Here is a 22168-nt window from a genome sequence, read left to right as displayed (position 1 = left end):
AATTGTTGAAGTTCATCCATGTGATCTTTAAATGTTTGCCATTGCCTATCCACCGTCAACCCTTTAAGTATCATTCGCCAGTCTATTCTAACCAATTCATGCCTCATACCATCGAAGTTACCTTTCCTTAAGTTCAGGACCCTCGTCTCTGAATTAACTGTGCCATTCTCCATCTTAATAAAGAATTCTACCATATTATGGTCACTCTTCCCCAAGGGGCCTCGCACAACAAGATTGCTTCTGGCTTAAACAGTCACGTGATGTTCACAAGACTCAATAAAACCCCGGACAGTTGGGTTCGGGGGATCCACGATGAGGCAGGTGGTTGTGAGCCTGGTGGATGAACTGGTAATGTGTAGTGTGATTGTTAAACCTTTGCTAATAAACCAACTAGTTCTTAATACCAATGTGTTAGTATGAATTCTTAAGCAAAGAACCCATGAAGCAAATACATTATAGCCACCACGTCCCACTGTGCAGGAAAAAATTCCAGAACATGAATTGCGTCCGTGGGGGGAACCGTAGTATGCAGACTTTCAAAATTAAGTTGGTTCAGTCATTAAGTCATTTAGAAGTGGCATTGAGTTAATCAGATAATGGAATGTCTTGTGATTGGCGTGGGGAACATTACTGGGTTCAATCTGGGGAATGTTCTGAAGCAGCCAGCAGTTTGCCAACAGCAAACCACTAATCGAGTTTGGAGGGAATCCAAGGGAGCATTTTTCCATTTACCGAGCTGACCAATTGCACGAGAGCACGCTGGTTACCCAGATTACCTTTGTCGATTTTGAGCAAGTTACCCGGCAGCTGTGGGGAGGAAAATCAGCTAATACGGCATAAAAGGGTTCAGATTAATGTGGTATGTGCAAGCGTTACGGACCTTTAGATACAATGAACTCAGTGACTGATCTCAGCCAGCTACTGCTGCAAGAAATCTAAGGAACCATCACTGGGAGTTCATAAAGGGCCTCTTCTAATGGCTCAACGAGTTTAACCAACGAATAGCTAAGTAACACAGGCCAAGGAGGTCTGACCTTTGACTCCTGGTTAGTCGACCGTCAGCACCCTTAGTTAAGGCAAGGGGGGATGGGTCAGGTCCCTCACTGCTGGTTAACTAGCCAACAAGTCCTGCTGGTAAAGTGTACATGTCAATTTAGGACAGTTGTCAAAAAGCCAGCTAACCATTGTTGAGGCTCATTCAACAACAACAACAACTTGTATTTATATAGCACCTTTAACGCAGTGAAACGTCCCAAGGTGCTTCACAGGAGTATTATGAGACCAAAAATTTGACACCGAGCCGCATTAATAAAAATTAGCGCAGGTGACTAAAAGCTTGATTAAAAGAGGTAGGTTTTTTAAGGAGCATCTTGAAGAAGGAAAAAGAGGTAGAGAGGCAGAGAGGTTTAGGCAGAGATTTCCAGAGCTTGGGGCCGAAGCAACAGAAGGCACGGCCATCGATGGGTGAGCGATTATAATCAGGGATACTCAAGAGGGCAGAATTCGAGGAGCATAGACATCTTGTGGGGTTGTAGGGCTGGAGGAGATTACAGAGATAGGGAGGGGCGAGGCCATGGAGGGATTGGTAAATAAGGATGAGAATTTTGAAATCGAGGCGTTGCTTAACCGGAAGCCAATGAAAGTCAGTGAGCACAGGGGGTGATGGGTGAACGGGACTTGGTGCGAGTTAGGACACGGGCAGCTGAGTTTTGGATTCATGAATAATTAGCGCTTGGGCAAGACACGAGGAGGTGGTTGGTGGCCCAGCGTGCTGCAAGATGCCAACAACAGCAGGAGAGGGTCGGAAATTGGTGAAAAATTTTACAAAGACCGGTTAAAGGTGACCGACTGGTGTTCACACAGATGGAGATCAATGGGAGTGGGAACGTCACTTCCAACATCATTCTTAGTTGTTTCAATACAATTCAAAAACAACGCATTCTCCTTTCCCGCGTGCGGCACTTTGCACTTGTTTGCATTAAGTGCCATTCAAAATTGTTCAGCCCTCAATAGTTTGTGCAACTCATTCTGTAGTTTATAAGCTGCCTCCTGATTCCATCGCCCCTCCCCAGTTTTGTTATCATCTGTAAATTCAACCACTTTTGAGACTTTAAATCCAAGTTTAGATGCGAGTTAGAAACAATAATGGTCCCAACATTAATGCCTGGGGCACCCCACTCAGTACTTTCCCATACCCCACTCCTCTCGCCCTCCCATCCCAACATAATTTCTCTAACAAATACACATTGTTTTTTACCCTTCTGCTGATTTCTGATCCATTTCCCAAGGTACCCTGGATCTCCACAGCCTTGCTAGATCTCCAGTGTAATTCCTCGCAGATCGTCTGGGGACCACAATGTTGTCTCGGACATTATCCAAAGTCCTGCTAAACCTAAACACGACAGTAATTCGCCCATCACTGCAGTAAAGTAAACTTAATAAAGCACATCACATGGCTGATGATGTAAAAATATGGCATACAGTATTGATACAGAAAGATGTAGGGCTCACTGTTACATAACTACTCCATTACCAGTAATTGTGTTTATTTTTCTTTCCATCAAATCCATTTCCAGTTATTTACTTGGCGAATTCACAGTATTTGCTTCAAATTAAAGTACTTCATTTCTTTGTTGCCCCTTCCTTCCTCCTCAAAACCTTCCTTCTTTATCTCAGTTATTTACATGATCGCAAGACTTTTTTCCTCCTTTTCTAAAGCAGATTTGCTGAAGCTGTTGTTGCTGCAGCATTGCCGAAGGAAGTGTTTCTCCCTGTCCAGTTTCCAGTGGCCAGCACCAGCTGGGACTGGGCCTGGGGCTGGGACTGGGCCTGGGACTGGGGCCTGAGGCCTGGGGCCTGGGGGGGCTTGGGGCCTGCGGGGCTGGGGCATGGGGACTCCAGCCATGATGTTAGAGTTCAACATCGCAGTATCTCATCAACTCCAGGTTCAGACAGTAGGGCAGGCCTATGTGGGAGAAAAGTTTTGCAGACATTTGCAACATTAAATAAATGTGATCTAATTGAAACGTGTAAGACTCTGAGGGGACTTGACAGGGTAGATGCAGAGAGGATGTTTCCCCTCGTGGGGGAATCTAGAACTAGGGGGCATCGTCTCAGAATAAGGGGTCGCCCATTTAAAACTGAGATGAGGATGAATTTCTTTTCTCAGAGGGTGGTGAATCTGTGGAATTCTCTACTCCAGAGCGCTTTGGAGACTGGGTCATTGAATATGTTCAAGGCCGAGATAAACAGATTTTTGAATGATAAGGGAGTGAAGGGTTATGGGGAACGGGCAGGAAAGTGGAGTTGAGGCCAGGATCAGATCAGCCATGATCTTATTAAATGGCAAGGCAGGTTCGAGGGGCCAAATGGCCTACTCCTGCTCCTATTTCTTATGTTCTTATGTTTATGGGTAAGTAATGATTTTTCTTTCCTTCAAAATAATGTAATTGGTACACATTTGTCATGTTATAAATGTTATTCCGAGCTATATGCAGTAATTTGAATGAAGAAAGGAAATGGTGACTGATAACATCATGAAAAAATTATTTCAGCAGTTTGACCGGTGGATTTTGTCATGGTTGCTTATCCGTGAATGGTAGCTGTACAAAAACCTCAAGGGACTTCATCGCTCAGTTTTCTGCCGGTGGTTTATCCCTCATCGTCCAGTATAGTTTGCTCCTATCCATTTGTTCACACATCCTATCAAGACATTTGATTGGTGATTTAACAGGAAGGTGGTTATTTGAGCCAAGCAAGATTTTGTTTACCAACACACGTGGGCTTTTACAGATTCGATGCTGGGATACACATTCAGGTGTGATGCCTTGAAAAGATGTGATGCAATGGATGCACACTAGATTATAGATTAGGTAGCGTCTGCGATAACGTCACAGAATTCCTTTATCTAGTCTCCAGCTGGGAGGTTTACTGTTACTATAACAGTGGCCACTTTAAATATAGTTTCTGGTCAGCCTCCCTCCTTCCATAAACCCGAGCTCATCAAGATTCATTCCCGAGGACTATAGCGTACTGATCAGTAATGAAGGATATCATATTGAAAGAATAGGATGAGGCACCATTAATGAAAGTGCAATGAAATGGACTCTCAACAAATATGCAAACTTGCAAATTGTTCTTACATAAGAACATAAGAAATAGGAGCAGGAGTAGGCCATTTGGCCCCTCGAGCCTGCTCCGCCATTCAATAAGATCATGACTGATCTGATCTTGGCCTCAACTCCACTTCCCCGCCCGCTCCCCATAACCTCTTATTCCCTTATCGCTCAAAAATCTGTCTATCTCCGCCTTAAATATATTCAATGACCCAGCCTCCACAGCTCTCTGGGGTAGAGAATTCCACAGATTCACGACCTTCAGAAGAAATTCCTCCTCATCTCCTTTTTAAGGTGACCCCTTATTCTGAAACTATGCCACCTAGTTCTAGATTCCCCACGAGGGGAAACATCCTCTCTGCATCTATCGTATCAAGCCCCCTCAGAATCTTGCACGTTTCAATAAGATCACCTCTCATCCGTCTATACTCCAATGAGTATAGGCCCAACCTGATCTACCTTTCTTCATAAGACAACCCCTTCATCTCAGGAATCAACCTGTCTACACATATCTCCGAGAGCAATCACTGATACTGATCATTACCAAAAGGTGTTCTAACGCGAGCTTGCCTCAGTGCTCAGACATCCTGCCTACTATTGATTAAAAAGGGGGAGTGGGACCAATTATATTGCTCTTCGAAAGAGCCGGCACAGACTCACTGGTCCAATGACCTCCTTCTGTGCTGTAATATTCTATGGGGCCGATTTTCAGCATCTTACCGCCAGCTCCCACCGACATTCCTCCTGAAGATCCGCCCAGTGCCACTTTCGGGGTGGCCTGGAGCGGACGGGAGGGGAGAGCCACCGGGAACTGCCCGCTGATGTCACAGACGGCCGAACTCCCAGATTCCCGCGGGCGGGCCTCGGCGGCAGAACGGGGCGGGCCGCTGGCTGGAGGCCGGTCTGTCCCCAACGGGGAGTCTGCGGAACCTGAATAAAAGGTACGTGAGCATTTTAATACTTTTTTTCAAACAGCGACTTACCTGGATGGGGTTCCCTGAAGGTCTTCAGATACTTTTTGCATTTTTTGCTGTCGATTTTTATTTTCAGGTCTTCGACCCTCCGTGGGCCCGACTCCATCCTCGGCAACACTTGGGCGGCAAGCGCCTCTGCCGCCGAGAATGAGACGCCCGCCCGCCAATGCCCAGTTTGGCGGCGTACGTCGTTCATTTGCCGCCCGCTGACCTTCGAGGGACCTCGGAGGCCTTGCTGAAAATCGGCCCGTATGATTCTATAAAATCTAATCCAGTAGAGATAAAGCACTTAGTGAACAAAGCACGGTTCCTGTACCTCCCTCACCAATTTTATATACACACGACATGCCACTCTTAATGTAAGCAATCTGGCTTTGTAATTCTGCCCCTCGCTTTGTTGCAAGATTAAATACAAACATGTTCATTTAGGCTACAGTAGCATATTGGTTATGTTATTGAACTTGTAATCCAGAGGCCTGGGCTAAAGATCCAGAGACACGAGTTCAAACGGCAGCTGTGGAATTTAAATTCAGTTAATTAAATAAATCTGGAATAAAATGCTCGTGTCAGAAATGATGCCCATGAAAGCACTGGATTGTCGTTAAAAACTCATCTGGTTCACTAATGTAACTTTAATCTCTTCCAGCCCTACACAAGTCCTCTGAAACGAGCTAAGTCTGGTTAAAGTATATTTGGCATCACTTGCAACACACAACCTCAGTTCCAGGAATTGAAGCCAACGTGGTCACTTGCGTGCTCAGCTCATCGCACCACACTGCCTGCACCCACCCATTGCCTGGCTTGCAAAATGGATGGTGCAAGGATGTCAAATAAATTGATTCAGACAGTAACTTGGAAGTTAGGAGGAAGCGTGACTGCCACGGAAAACTGGCTGCAGATAGTATTCGTGTCAGTGCAAAGCATGCCTCTAATCAATCAGGTGCAAACACAATTGGGGGCCATTTTAACCCTACTCGCTCAGCAGAACCTAGGCCTGGGCAGTTAAAGCCGCCCTGGCTCATAACAGCTGCAATTTTAGCTGCTCTCCTGGGCAGGCAGCAAAGACACGCGCCTGGAGCCAACAGGGTCCTTCTTTACAACAACAACTTGTATTTATATAGTGCCTTTAACGTCGTGAAATGTCCCAAGGCGCTTCACAGGAGTATTGTGAGGTTAGAAGTTTGACACCAAGCCGCGTAAGTAGAAATTAGCGCAGGTGACCAAAAGCTGGGTCAAATAGGTATGTTTTAATAACATAAGAAATAGGAGCAGGAATAGGCCATGAGGCCCCTCGAGCCTGCTCCGCCATTTAATATCATGGCTGATCTGATCATGGACTCAGCTCCACTTCCCCGCCCGCTCCCCATAACCCTTTATTCCCTTATCTCTCAAAAATCTGTCTATCTTCGCCTTAAATATATTCAATGACCCAGCCTTCACAGCTATCTGGGGCAGAGAATTCCACAGATTTACAACCCTCTGAGAGAAGAAATTCCTCCTCATCTCAGTTTTAAATGGGCGTGCCTCTTAAGGAGCGTCTTGAAGGAGGAAAGAGAGGTCGAGAGCCAGAGAGGTTTGGGCAGGGAGTTCCAGAACTTGGGGCCTAGGCAACCAAAGGTAACGATGTAGGGGCATCACTGAGACTCGGGTGTCATTTTAAACTCAGGCCTGAGCAAGAATCCACCTGGAGTTAAAATCGGGGCTGAAACAAATCAACTGGAAACCTGTGACTGAGCCCACAGGAAAGTTGCATCAATTTATGTTTTTGATGAGTAGCTCCTTAGGCTTATGTCGGGTATCGATATTGTTCTAACTTTCTATCCATAGTCTTGAACAGGAAGTGCACTAACAGTTTCCCTCATTGAAGCAAGTTTCTATGATCAGCAGCTGTAGCTGGTTAGTTAATTTGATTGAACTCTAACGGCATGTTTTCAGCTCTGGGAGATCATTTTCCTCTCCCTACTTTGCTCCACCAAGCGCTGGGTGGCCACAGAGCACCTGAAGTGTGTTGCACCTGTCCAGGCTCAGTTGTGGCTGAATTTGGTCGACCAGGTCATTAACATGGCTGGAAGGCCCCAAGGCCCAGAGAACTGATTTAGTCCAAAAATCCTATTTCACCTTAGAGGTCCTTTGTGGCTTGCTGCTGGGCTCCCTCGGGACCTCTGATTGGTTTGATTTCCCAGGGTAAAGCCCCCCCATATCTGAGCACCCCAAAGATGCAATTACACCTGTAGTGGAAATAGAGGCAGGAAGCTGGAAAAGCCCCTCTCATCCCATTTAAATCCGAATGTAACACAGATGCAGACCTAGCTCCGGCCCTCATGGAGAATCCCCCAAAATCCAGCAACAGATTAAAAAGGAGAGTTGGGCGGGACTAAATCTTTCCTGACCTTTGCACCTGGAGGGGGCATTCCCCAGGGGAGTAAGGTTAGGAAAACCAGTCCCATGAACTCTCTTGCCGTTTGTTGCAAAGTTCTCTCTTGGCCATTGATAGGCAAGGCTGCGTAATATCAATACCCTGCACCGTGCTGGCCAGTGCCCATTGTCAAAGGACCAAAGGCCTGTAACAGCAGTGAAATAGAGTTACATCGGCAGTGATGCTTCAAGCAACAGAGCAGGAGAGTGCATTCTTCAGGAGAGTGGAATTCGCTGCCTCAGAGAGCTGTGGAAGCCGGAACATTGAATAAATTTAAGACAGAGATAGACAGTTTCTTCACCGATAAGGGATTAAGAGGTTATGGGGAAAGGGCGGGGAAGTGGAGCTGAGTCCATGATCGAATCAGCCATGATTGTATTAAATGGCGGAGCAGGTTCGAGGGGCCGTATGTCCTACTCCTGCTCCTATGTCTTATGTTCTTATGTTCAACAAACCCTTCACTTGCCACAGGTCAAGCCTTCTCATTATGCAGACACTAAATGCACTCGTTTGGAACAGATAATCAATCAGTAATAAACTTTATTAAAAATGTCAGCTGATGGATCTGCACTGCTGTTTGATATTTGTAGTGACTGTGTTTCGGTGTTTAACTGGTTCCGACAGTAACTCAATGACTTCTACACCAATAAACTCCAGTGAATATTGGATGGGGTTTGTTTCTGGAGCAAGGAAATTATTTTTGCTTCTAGTTCTTTAATCTAAAGTTTATTAATTTCACAGAAAATACACAATAAATGGAATAGAAAAAAATGATCATTTACATGGCACCTCATAAGAGAGAAAGAAAGAGAGAGAAAGAGAACTTGAATTTATATCGCGCATTCATGATCTCAGGACGTCTCAAAGTGCTTTAAAGCCAACAACGTATTTTCGAAGTGTAGTCACTGTTGTAACGTAGCAAACACGGCAGTCAGTTTGCTCACAGCAAGCTCCCACAAACAACTTCGTGATAACAGTTTATTGCGCAAGGGTTTCACCTGGAGCCAAAAATGTATAAGCAACTGGCAGCCTTGAAACTTCCCTCACCAGATTATCTGCTTTTTGTGATAATGAGTGAGATCTAAATATTGAGCAGGACACCAGGGATAACTCAAAATAGTGCCATGGGATTATTTACATCCAGCTGAGAAGACAGATGGCGCCTCGGTTTAACATCTCATCTGAAAGACAGCATCTCTGACAGTGCAGCACTCCCTCAGCCTGACACTGGAGTGTCAGCTAGATTTTTGTGCTCAAGTCTCTGGAGTGGGACTTGAACCCACAACCTTCTGCCACAGAGGCGAGAGAGTGCTGCCCACTGAGCCACAGCATTACTTGCATGACAACTACACATCACACCAACATGTGACACTTCAATTTGTACATGAGCAAATATATTCAAATATTCTACCGCCGAACCATCTTTATACAAGACAAGGAAATCGAGCTAAAACCTGTTTCTTACGGGTCTTATTTTCCTGCAGGTTTACAGTCACTGGGGGTCATTTCCACCCTCACCGCTTGGACATTGAATTGGCAGAGCTGATCGCCCGCCTGACTTTCATTCCATTGATTCTAAACCAGCTGCTGATCCAGTTTATCGCCCAAGGGTTTCACCTGGAGCCAAAATTTTATAAGCAACTGGCACCCTTGAAACTTCCCTCACCAAACAGCAATTAAACACTGACTGTCCTCAAGACACAGTTAGACTACTTTCCCCACAGGAGATATATGAGCTTAAAGTTGCTGTAGCCTTAAAGGAACAGGTCAACTTAGCAGCCAAGAAGGAAGCAACTTGCATTGATATCGTGCCTTCCAGTCCTCAGTGCATCTCAAAGCACTTCACAGTCAATCAATGACTTTTGGAGAGTGGTACTGCTGTTTTGTAGGCAAACACCACCGCCAGTTGTCCCACAACAAGGACCCACAGAAAACATCTGGTTTTGTTGGTGTTGGTTGAGGCATAAATATTGGCCAGAACAGTGGGAAATGTCCCCTGCTCTTCAAATAGTGCCAGGAGATCTTTTACACCTAAATATCGTGGGGCCTAAATTGCTATCCGCCTTGTTTGGGGCAGATAATTCCAATTAACTGGCGAATTTGTCTTCAAAAATCAACGGGGCGGTGTTGGGGACAGCAGAGGGGCGGGAGCGAGTCGGGAGCGAGGTGGAAGGCGGGTGGTGTCATTGGTGTCATGTCACGCACGTCAGTGCAACGCTGATGACTACACCACATGCCCGCTGATGAGTAGCAACGTCCCCCGCCCCCACCTTTGCTTAAAGGGGCGGGACGGTGCGAGGCCTAGCAAGGCCTCCTTGGCACTCACTAGGCCACGGCAGTACGCCTTCCCCTTTAAGGTAGGACGCGCCGTCCAGTCACTGGCAGCTTCCCGCCGTGTGGTGCGGTCGGGGGCACCAACCAGCGGCGGCCGTGCTCCCGTGGGGCAATTTCCCTCACGGGGCAGTAAGGGGGCAGCGCGTGCCCGACAATGGGTCAGAATGCCGGGCGGGGCGGAACGACTCTTAGAGGCGGTAACAGGCCTTAAAGAAGGGGGCAATTCCCCCACCTCCCCCATAACCATGTCCCAGGATCGCAGGCTACCCATGAATTTGTGATCACAAACATCAATTGAATCAAGAAGCAAACTGCTGCAAATGCTGTAAATCTGAAAACAAGGGAAAAAATCTGGAAACTCCCAGCCAGTCGGACAGCATCTGCGGAGAAACAGGAGCCAGTCGATCAGCATTCCCGGTCGAAGACCCTCCGTCTGGTCCTGACGAAGTTTCTCAGGCCTGTTACATCGAACTAGCTCTCGTTTCTCTTGGATGGGTCAAGCCAGCAAGTTTAACTTTCAGTGCGGCTCAACAAAACGATAACTTGCGTTGATATAGCGCCTTCAACATAGTGTCCATGTCTCAGCTGTGGCTCAGTGGGCAGCACACTCGCCTCTGAGTCAGAAGGTTGTGGGTTTAAATCCCACTCCAGGGACTTGAGCACAAAAATCTAGGCTGACCCCTGCTGAGGGAGCACTACACTGCCGGAGGTGCCGTCTTTTGGATGAGACATTAAACCGAGGCCCCGTCTTCTCTCTCAGGTGGATATAAATGATTCCACGGCACTATTTTGAAGAGCAGGGGAGTTTTCCCCGGTGCCCTGGCCAATATTTATCCCTCAATCAACATAACAAAAACAGATTATCCGGTCATTGTCACATTGCTGTTTGTGGGAACTTGCTGTGCGCAAATTGGTTGCCATGTTTCCCACATTACCACAGTGACTACACTCCAAAAAGTACTTCTATGGCTGTTAAGCGCTTTGAGACGTTGTGAAAGGCGCTATATAAATGCAAGTTTTTCTTTTCTTTCTTTAAAACATCCCAAGATGTTTCACAGGAGTGTAATCAGACAAAAAAATTGACAGTGAACCAAAGAAGGAAACATTAGGACAGGTGACCAAACATAAAAAATAGGAGCAGAAGTAGGCCATTCGGCCCCTCGAGCCTGCTCCGCCATTAAATAAAGTCTTCTACCTCAACTCTGCCTTCCTACACTATCCCCATATCCCTCGATTCCCGTAGTATCTAAAAGTCTATCGCTAAATCAAACGCTTGGTGAAAGAGGTAGAATTTTTTTTAAAATCAGTCCAGGATCTCAATGCGCAATCGACTGTACTCAGTCTTAAAATCATAAATTGCTGCTTTCCCCATTTCATAACAGTCAGGGTCGACAGACTGTAACCGGTGTGAGATTAATATCACACTGAGTACCAGGATGACAAGTGAAGCATTGAAAGCGGATATGAGAAACAAGACAAGCTGTGCTGAGCAAGCAGCTGAAGATACAGCGGACATCGGCAAGGGCAACGATGACCGAGATGTTGAACGTTAGTGAAATCGGGCCATTGGGACGAAATGAACGGCTGCCTGCATCTTGCAGGGTTGCAGGAACTGGCAATGGTCCTTTGTCAAGTGAGAAAGGACAAGTAATGTTGAAGGGCCCTCTGTCAGCCTGGGGCAAGAACATGTGATGACATTGAACCTATAATGTGGCTATCTATAACTGACCTGTTGCAAATTCTCAAAAGATATCGGCCTTTAAATTCAGCCATGCAGCGCCCGTTTTTCAGGCACTAACCGGCATACTAAGCTCCCAATATGGCGGGCAGGAGACGCGGACATATTTCCAGCCAGGAGTGCGCCGCCAGTCATATTGGGAAAGGAGAACAAAATGGTGTCATGCCTGCTCCTGAAACAGGTGTTAGGCCCTTTACAAGTGCAAACAAGGGTCCGAAGCCCTGTTTGAGGCCCTCACTTGCCCTGAGGGAGGCTGGGCCAGCTGAACTCAATAAAACCCAGAACTCGAGCCCAGCAGCAACCAAAAAGGCAAATTGTTGCAATTCGCTTGTGGAGCTGGGGAGGGGAGGGTGGGTGTGAACATGAATGTGGGCACCCCCCCCCCCACCAGCCTCCCCACACCCCGCCCCCCCCACACCGCCCCCCCACACCCAATTCCAGATGGTGCCGTTACAAGCAAGGCAAATATTGGATCCTAAACCTCGCGCTTGTACATAGTCTAATCTCTGTACTCTGTGTGGGTGGAAGATAACCTCTACCCTAAGCTCTGGAATTCCACAACAGCAACAAATTGTATTTATATAGCGCCTGAAACGTCCCGAGGCGCTTCACAGGAGTATTATGAGACAAAAATTTGACAGAGCAACACAAGGAGAAATTAGGGCAGGTTACCAAAAGCTTGGTCAAAGAGGTCGGTTTTAAGGAGCGTCTTGAAGGAGGAAAGAGAAGTAGAGAGGCGGAGAGGTTTAGGGAGGGAGCTCCAGAGCTTGGGGCCTAGGCAACAGAAGGCACAGCCACCAATGGTGGGGCGATTATAATCAGGGATGGTCAAGAGGGCAGAATTAGAGGAGCGCAGACATCTCGGGGGGGGTTGTGGGGCTGGAGGAGAATACAGAGATAGGATTCCCTCCGTAAACCTTGAAGCCTCTCCTTTTGGTCACCTGTCCCAATATCTCCTGTGGCTCAGTCTGCCAATGCTCCTGTGAAGCACCTTGGGTTTATTTACTATGGTAGTTGTTGTTAATCTGCTCTCGGACATGTTCAAGTAACATGGGCTGCTCCAAGTTAGTGCTGAGACTTTACGACAATGATAAAAGCACCAATAACTGGCACTGAAACAGCACTTATAACTTAGGACACACCCCAAAGATGTTTATCCTGGGGGTGGAAAAGCGGACAATTAATTAAATAAAAGAACAAGCTGTGGAAGCAGAGATTAGGGAGGTTGACTGAAAGCTGGGTTGGAAAGTTGGGTTTTGTAATATATGCACTTGTGAGGCTGCTCACAGGTTTGTAGAGCTGTTGAGTGCCATCTGGAGGAGGCGGGGGTCCCCAATGGAGTGCTCTCTACGCGGGAATCCTTCCCTTATTTATTGGGGACTTGGCCTGGAGAGTGTTGCACGGAGCAATCCCGTGCAATTGGTTTTTAAGTCGGTTCACGGACTCCCAAGCCGCCTGCAATTTCTGCGGTCTGGAAGAGTCCATGTTCCATGTTTTTATGGAATGTGCGAGGTTGCAGCCCCTCTTCCATTATTTGAAGGGGCTGCTCCTCAAATTCTGGTTGCACTTCAGTCCCACACTCCTGATCTTTGGGCACCCTGTGCGGAGGGGAACGGGTAGGTCCGAGGGCCTCCTCGTAGGACTGCACCTGGGCACGGCCAAGGGGGCCATCAGTCGGTCCAGGCAGCGGGCGGTCGAGGGGGTCGTTCAGTCTGACTGCCTGCCTCTCTTCCACGGTTACATCCGAGCCAGGGTGTCCCTGGAGATGGAGCACGCGGTGTCCACCGGTACGCTCGCGGCCTTCCGCGAGAGGTGGGCGTCGGAGGGACTGCAGTGTATCATCACCCCCGGCAACCAAAGTTTAATTTGATTGTTTAATGTCCAAAGTTTAATTTGTTTAGTGTGTCGGTTTTAGTGCCCCTTTAATAAGGGAACACTTGTATTAATGTTTCAACTTAAAATAGTTGCAGAGCTGTTGAGTTGGGAGTGGCTTAGCCAGTCACGTGATGTTCACAAGACTCAATAAAACCCCAGCCAGTTGGGTTCAGGGGATCCACGATGAGGCAGGTGGTTGTCAGCCTGGTGGGTGAACTGGTAATGTGTAGTGTGATTGTTAAACCTTTGCTAATAAACCAACTAGTTCTTAATAGCAGTGTGTTGCTATGAATTCTTAAGCAAAGAACCCATGAAGTAAATACATTACAGGTTTAGAGAAGGCTTACAGAGGTGGAACAAGAAGTGGAGAGGCGGGGCGATTTAGGAATGGAGTTCTAACTAGCTAGTATTAGGCAGTCCCTCGTATCAAGGATGACTTGCTTCCACACCAAAAAGGGATGAGTTCACAGGTGTTTCAATGAGGGACCTGATATTTCAGATCCTGAACTACATCCTGAAGGGTGGACGATGCCTGTGCGTGGATTTTTTAACGAGTGGTGACCGTTGCACACCAGCCACCACACGGGCTTAGAGCTAGGTCTTGGTCCAGTGGGAAGGATTACCCAGGACGACTGGAGACCAGCTCTGCTGCATGGACCTAGCGCGCACACATATCGCAGTGTGGGCTGGCCCGTGCTGCCCCTGGGCCCTCGCCTCTCCTGGCCTCTAACTAGCAGGGTTCAGGTGACTGAAGGCCCTGGCACCAGGACGGGGTGGGACGGGGGCATTGTTTCCTGTAAGCTGAGCGAGTCCGTGGGGGGCAGCGACCTGCGACGGCCCGTGCAGGCTGCTCCGCTGAGGATACCGTGCCTGTGCGGCCGCTGGAATCTGAAGGTGCCGCGTGTTTAAATAAACAGGCTGAGCACCTGCGGTAATATTTAGAGGAAGCTTTGGACAGGGATATAGAAAAAGGAGAACTAAATGGCGCAGATGGGGATTACAAGGTGACAAAGTGGGGCGAGGTTGTGGAGAGATCTGAAGACGATAACGAGATTTTAAATTCAATGCTAGTCAGAGTTAAGCTTTGTGTCTGATCCTTACTGGCCAAGACAGTGACAGCTGATGCACTACGATACTTTAGCTTCGAAGGCACAGTTCTGCGTACCTGCCGATAATGAATGCTTTGTTCGTTGCGTACGGGGTTGTCTATACTGACAGCACTTTTGTCCTTCGTAATCGATTCGTAAATTAATAATAAAGAGAGAGTTAACTTAATCTGAGTGTACGAGGTTCCTGTGTGTTTGGGGAAGGGAAGGTTAGGGAAGGGTTGGCTGGGCAGTGTTGATTTGAGCGACCATATTATAAGAGAGTTTAGTTAGGTCCACCAATCAGGTGTCCTCTGAATTAAAAGGAGCTTTACATGTTTACACATTGTGCTCATACACTGCATCAGAGTCAACAAGTCAATAAATGGTTGAAAGTAACCACACACACCCACTCAAATAAAAACCTTCAGCGATTACTGTAGCTGCCAATGCACTTGTTGGGCCAGCAATTCCTCACTAAAATACGAATCATTTCATTGGTATCTTTAAAAACCAAGACGTTACCATGAATTCAATTTTCACAACTTGCCATGGTGACCATATGCCAAAATATACTTTCAGTTTCTAGTTATTTAACAAGGGTTCGACTGCTTACTTTAGAAAGATGACACTGGAGTTCCTGTATATTATAGAGGATTCCTTCAGGAGAACAAACCGCAAGTTTTTGCCGTTACAGGAACATCGGAATAGGAGGAGGGCCAGTCAGATCCTTGAGCCCGTCCCACCATCCAATGAGATCATGGTCAATTTGGATGTTAATTCCATCTACCCACCTTGGTACTGTAACCCTTAATACTCTTGACTAACAAAACACAATCAATCTCAGATCTGAAATTTTCAAGTGACCCCAAGCTTCAATTGCTTTTTTGGGGAGAGAGTTCCAGATTTGCAGCACCCTTTGTGTGAAGAAGTGCTTCCTGCCATCACCTCTGAATGACCTCGCTCTAATTTTAAGGTTCCGCCCCCCTGTTCTGGACTCCCCCACACACGAGAGGAAAGAGCTTCTCCCGATCTACCCCACCAAACCCTTTAATCACCCTAAATCAGTCATTACGTACCACAGACTTTTCTTCCGCTGTTCCGTCAGCAAAGTGACTTTCCGGCATGCCTTCGTTGCCAGTTTTGCTGCATTCCTTCACCGGCTCGGGTAAGGTGGTGGCTGCCAACCCTGCCCTTTCCGAGCAGGAGTCCTCCAGCTGCTGAGGCTCCCCCGACGGCAGCGTACTCTCCGGAACCGCAGCCTGCCCGTCACTTGTGTCTGCTTTCTTCACCGGCGTGGAGGGGCTGCTGAAGTAGCTGACAGCAACGGTTGGGACCAGTGCACGTGAGCAGCTCCCACTGTAGCCCTTGCCCACTTGCAGCATGTCCGGTTCCGACACGCTCATCCGCTGGTCCAACAGATGCCGCTTTTTGCCCTCCTTCCTCTTGCTCGACATTTTGCTCCACTTTAAATGCTGCAGGAAGGGCTTGGTCTTTGCTCGGATGGATTCCCACGTGGTAATTTCCTTTTGCGCTTCCATGGTGTTGGCCGCCCTGCCAAGGCCTCGATTCGGCAACGCCGTCGAGAACAGGGTTTCTCCAACTTCGAGCTAAACAGGATCTGCGAAAGGCGAAGGGACAAACAATGGTCACCAGTGCAATCGTCAGATGCACAGCATCGTCACAATATCTCTCAGCACTTTACTTCACATAACACGGCATCTTTTAATCTGGTTTGATGCATCGCATCAGGCATATCATTATTTATATGTCAGCATAAATACACGTACAGCACATAAACATCCAGCATTGTGCGGTGAAGTGAGTCTGAAAGGAGAATATCCTTTTCACCTCGGAGATCCTGGTACCACATTCATGGATTTCCCTTCCTCTTGGCCAACGGGGGTTTAGGCAATGATTAATTAAACAGGCTTAATACCAGGCCTTGGAGGATTAAATTAGGAGGACCGATTACACAAACTTGACTTCCTTTCCCTTGAGTATAGAAGATGATCTGATCGAGGTGTTTAAAACATGAGAAGGATTCAAATTCAGTAGATACAGAGAAACTATGGGAACGGTCGCATAGTGGTTATGTTACTGGACTAGTAAACTAGAGACATGAGCACAAATCCCACCACGGCAGCTGGGGAATTTAAATTAAGTTAATGAAATAAAAATCTCGAATGAAAAGCTGGTATCAGTAATAGTGACCATATAACTAGCGAATTGTCGTAAAAACCCATCTGGTTCATTAATATCCTTTAGGGAAGGAAATCTGCCGCCCTTACCCCGGTCTGGCCTATATGTGACTCCAGACCCACAGCAATGTGATTGACTCTGAAATGGCCCAGTGAGGCCACTCAGTTGTTAAGGCAGTGACTTGCCACCACTTTCGAGGGCAATTAGGGATGGCCAATAAATGCTGGTCTTGCCGACGATGTCCACATCCCAATGAATTTTTTAAAAACGATGTTCTCTGGTTGGGGAAATCAAGAATGAGGGGACATTATCTTAAAACTATAGCTGGAGCAGTCACGAGTGAAATCAGGAAACACTATTTCACACAAAGGGTTGTAAAAATCTGGAACTCTCTCCCCTAAAAAGCTGTGGGTGCTGAGAAAATTGGAGCTTTCAAGACTGAGAGCAACAGATTTTTGTTAAGTAAGGGCATCAAGGGGCTGAATAGCCAACTCCTGGTCCTAATACAATTCTGATCGCACTGGTAGCTACAGCACGAAGAAAAGATCCTTCTTTATTTAGTGCCTTTCGTGATCTCAGGACATTCCAAAATGCTCTGCAGCCACTAAATAACTTTTGAAGTATTGTCAGTGATGTTTGTAAGGTAATGTGGTAACCAATTTGTGCACAGCAAGATTGCACAAACAGCAAAAGAATGAATGACCAATTAATCTGGCTCCGGTTGGGGTGGAGTGCAGAACGTTTCAGTGTAAGGGGTGTCACAGTTGTGTGGGGTGGACTGGATGCTCTTAACCTTTCCGCCTTTGTTCATTGTTCATAGGTTTATATGTAACCTTCAAGGCTGCTGACCGAGGGCCGTGCGGCTCTTTATCGGCCGGCACGGACACGATGGGCTGAAATGGCCTCCTTCTGCACTGTAAATTTCTATGTTTCTGATCTGTATTGAGTGGGGTTTGATAGAGAATTCAAACAGGCTGCATTTAGACAGGCTGTGAAAATTCACAGACACCAAGTCAGAGATGCTACGTGAGTGGGAGCATGTTGCATTAAGTCATCAATCAACTTGACATTTTAGGATCTTGGGTAGCGAGCCAATTAAAAGGTTAAAAGACTATTAATTGAGCCAATAAGGTCAAAGAAGGCGAGTTCTTTTCTGTAAATTGAACCCGGTATAAATACAGCCATTTTGACCATGTGGTCTCAGAAGGACAAAGACCTGGCTTAAAGCCAAGAGCTTGTTACTGCTGCCAAAAATAAAGTGACATTAAAACTACAATCGGAGTTCATATTTCATTGGAAATTAAGAGATCTATCAATTTTGGCGTCACGAACAGGATCGCTGAGGAAAGAAACTGAATTTTGGACATCGGACCTACATACTGAGGTAAGGACTCCTCTTTATAAAAGTCCTCGGTCAAAAGTCTAAATTTGCCTCTCCTTCCGAAAGCCTCCGGTTTGCGAACCCTCCGGTTGGTAGTCGGCTCGAGGTCCCATAGACATCTAAGTTCGGCGGTGTGTTAGTTAATTAATCACCGACCTATTGATCGGCTAGAAAGCCTACAACTTGAGACCCCAGTAAAGAAATCAGTATTATGGCAGCAGGAGATAAGAGTAAAGAATTGCCTACAACTGTTAAAGGTGGGCAGGCACCACCTGAGGTTTCGCTAGATTTAATTCTCGAACAGTTGAAAGAATACATAGAGCAACAATTCGACTTATCTAAAACCTGTATTAAGATCGAACAAAAGTACAGAACCTCCAAAGGACAATGGTCCTTGGACGAGATTAAAAGGGTCTGGGGAAAAACGACCCGTATGAGAAATAAAGAGCGAACTAGATGGTCCCTAGCGGTTATGGGCCAGATCCGAAACCGGAATGAAATTATAATGCGTTCCCAACATGATCGAGAACTGACCAGTACAAAGGATCAATTGCAAGCTGTTTGTGCACAGCTGCGACAGACAAGACTTGAACTTGAAAAGTCGGAAGCGGAAGTTAAAGATCTTAAAGGTGAAATTAAAGAATGGAAAAAATCATTAGGTCAAGAGACAGTAATAGGAAAAGGAAAATGTATCGGTCAATTCCCAGGGTACCCATGTTTGGATAAATTAAAAGCGCAAACCTGAAGACACGACCGAGGAATAGATACGGATTCTGAATCCTCTGACGATACAGGGTCGGAGGATGAAGAATTAGGGGTGCGCTTTGCCCCATTTAAAAAAAGATGAGTTGAAGTCAAATCAGAAGAGACTGCGGATGAGGGCGGAACCAAAAAAACGAGGAAAAGGGTGTATGGAGAATACTTAGTTCATGCTCCGGCAGACCCAGAGAAAATTGATAAATGGTCCAAGGAATTGCCCAATCCAAAGAAAGGGGGAGTGAAAACTTGGGACTAATTGGATCGCTTAAGAAATATATATCAACTTCATCCCTGGGACGGAGTGCAAATTTTGACCATAATGGTGCCAAAAACACAAGGAAGAAAATTGCACGACAAGGTAGAAGAAACTTTGGGGCAGGATGAGCAAGAATTAAACGCAGGATGGGAGGCGATTAAACACTAGCTGCAAGCCTTCAGTCCAGCTAAGACAGACTGGGGAAAAATTGTAGCCTGCCAACAGAAAGGAACAGAGGAGGTCCTGGAGTATGACGAGCGGTTTAGATGCACGTGGCTAGAACATTCGGGTATGAATAATACGGATGAGGAAATGGATGAACAAGTGTTTGGACCCCTGAAAGCAGCTTTCGTGGCAGGTCTAAAGCCAGAACTGTCCAAAATGCTTAAGGTAGTGTTACCGGACTGGGAAGGTAGAGGAACTACCTTTGCAGCATTGGTGGATCGATGTAACCAATTAGATCGGGATATGGGAGCTAAAGTCCGAACTGTACAGACTATGGGATGGAAATCCCAGGATTCTGATAAACAGTCATTAGGAAAATTACCCGGAAAATGTCATTATTGTGGGAAAGAAGGTCACTGGGCCAAGACGTGCAGGGCAAAACAGCAAGGTCGTATCTGGGGAAGAGGACGCAGCCAGGGATACAATTCAGCCAACAAACCAGGCTTGTCACAAGATAATGACCTCATAGAAGCATTTAAGCGACTGAAAATACAACAACAGAAGGCGTTACTTGGGATAGCAAAAAACGATTAGAGCCCACCCTGGTCCATCTCCTCGCACTAATACAACAGAGGGGAGATGGGCTATATATAACTGTGAGGGTGGGCGATAAGGATGTGGACTGTCTTTTAGACACAGGGGCGGAATTAACATGCTTACCCCTACAATATGGAGACTTTTTGCCGTTGGATGGTAGGGCACGTACAGCCTATGGAGTTGGGGGCCATAAAATGGAAATTAAAAGGACAACACCGGTACTTATAGGGCTGGGTCCACATGAACTAACCACGCCGGTCTGGATAGGCCCAGTAGATCAACCCCTTTTGGGAATGGACGTTCTAATCCAAGTAGATTCATGGTTGCTTTTCGAGGATGGTCAGGTGACATGGTCAATTAGAACTTTGAAGAAAGAAGAATTGAAGGAACACCCGATATGGGCTAAAGATAAGAACGATTGTGGCCTACTCCAGATGGAGCCTGCGTCATTTACTGGGACCAAGCCTCCATGCACTAAACAGTATCCCATCAGTCCAACTGCCATCACGGGAATCTTACCGGTTATTCAGCAATTGGAGAAACAAGGGGTGCTTATTAAAACGCATAGCTCCTCCAATAGCCCCGTGTGGCCGGTACAGAAATCTAATGAGACTTGGCGTTTGACTGTCGATTATAGGAAAGCTAACCAGTGTATTGATCAAAAAGCTCCTTTGGTCGCAGATCCCTCCACCATTTTTAATGCCCTCAAACCGGAACATAAATATTTCTCGGTTATAGATATGGCCAACGGATTTTGGTCGGTGCCTCTGGCACCGGAGGTTCGACAGTGGTTTGCTTTCACGGTCCAAGGACAACAGTATACTTGGACCCAGTTACCGCAGGGTTTCCACAACAGCCCTACGATATTCCACATGGCTTTACAAAGCCATTTGCGAGAATTACCTCCCCTGTCATCCACAGTCATCCAATATGTTGACGATATCCTGCTAGCTTCAAACACGGAAGAACAGCATGAACAAGATTTACGAGCTTTGCTGGATCACCTTCGGCTGAAAGGACATACAGCCAGCATCGACATGGCACAAATATCCCAAGAAGAGGTTGTATACCTGGGACAAAAGATTTCACAAGGAAAGAGAGAACTTACCCAGGATAGAACTGCAGCCATTCGGGTTGCTAAAAACCCCACCACTATTCAGGAACTAAGGTCTTTTTTGGGATTGTGTAACTTTAACAGAAATTGGATTGACTCCTTCACACAGCTTGCTCAGCCATTGAATGATATTCTAAAGAAGCCATCGCCTTCACTAAGGAACAGCAAGAGGCCTTCCTGAGTTTGAAAAAGGCTTTGTGTTCGGCACCGGCTCTGGGAATCCCCGACAGTGGTAAGCCATTTACCCTGTTTGTCCATGAGAAAGAAGGATATATGACAGCTATACTGACACAAGAACATGGGGATTGGCAAAGACCTATTGGCTATTATTCGGCAAAACTGGATGCGGTAGCCCTCGGATGGGGAAGTTGCCTAAGGGCCATGGAAGCTACATGTCGAGCGATAATGATCACTGCAGGTCTAGTCAAGGAGGGAGAGAGAAAACAGGGAATTATAGACCGGTCAGCCTGACCTCAGTAGTGGGCAAAATGATGGAATCAATTATTAAGGATGTCATAGCAGCGCATTTGGAAAGAGGTGACATGATAGGTCCAAGTCAGCATGGATTTGTGAAAGGGAAATCATGCTTGACAAATCTTCTGGAATTTTTTGAGGATGTTTCCAGTAGAGTGGACAAGGGAGAACCAGTTGATGTGGTATCTTTGGACTTTCAGAAGGCTTTCGACAAGGTCCCACACAAGAGATTAATGTGCAAAGTTAAAGCACATGGGATTGGGGGTAGTGTGCTGACATGGATTGAGAACTGGTTGTCAGACAGGAAGCAAAGAGTAGGAGTAAATGGGTACTTTTCAGAATGGCAGGCAGTGACTAGTGGGGTACCGCAAGGTTCTGTGCTGGGGCCTCTGCTGTTTACACTGTACATTAATGATTTAGACGAGGGGATTAAATGTAGTATCTCCAAATTTGCAGATGACACTAAGTTGGGTGGCAGTGTGAGCTGCGAGGAGGATGCTATGTGGCTGCAGAGTGACTTGGATAGGTTAGGTGAGTGGGCAAATGCATGACAGATGAAGTATAATGTGGATAAATGTGAGGTTATCCACTTTGGTGGTAAAAACAGAGAGACAGACTATTATCTGAATGGTGACAGATTAGGAAAAGGAGGTGCAATGAGACCTGGGTGTCATGGTACATCA

General features: G+C 46.6%; 1 protein-coding gene across 4 annotated transcripts in view; it reads right to left on the bottom strand.

Annotated features, from left to right (window-relative positions):
- Window positions 1-22168, bottom strand: part of LOC139227514 (multiple C2 and transmembrane domain-containing protein 2-like) — a 496997-nt gene that overhangs the window by 427007 nt on the left and 47822 nt on the right. For all 4 annotated transcript variants that reach the window (XM_070858296.1, XM_070858298.1, XM_070858299.1 and 1 more), the window contains exon 2: window positions 15617-16158. In XM_070858296.1, the coding sequence (XP_070714397.1) occupies window positions 15617-16078 (462 nt within the window). In that variant the 5' untranslated portion in view covers window positions 16079-16158. The remainder of the gene's footprint in view (window positions 1-15616; window positions 16159-22168) is intronic.

Source organism: Pristiophorus japonicus, chromosome 17 (genome assembly GCF_044704955.1).
Source record: "Pristiophorus japonicus isolate sPriJap1 chromosome 17, sPriJap1.hap1, whole genome shotgun sequence".
Taxonomy (NCBI): domain Eukaryota; kingdom Metazoa; phylum Chordata; class Chondrichthyes; family Pristiophoridae; genus Pristiophorus; species Pristiophorus japonicus.
Note: the sequence above shows the minus strand (reverse complement) of the source record. Positions and strands in the feature narration are given on the sequence as shown.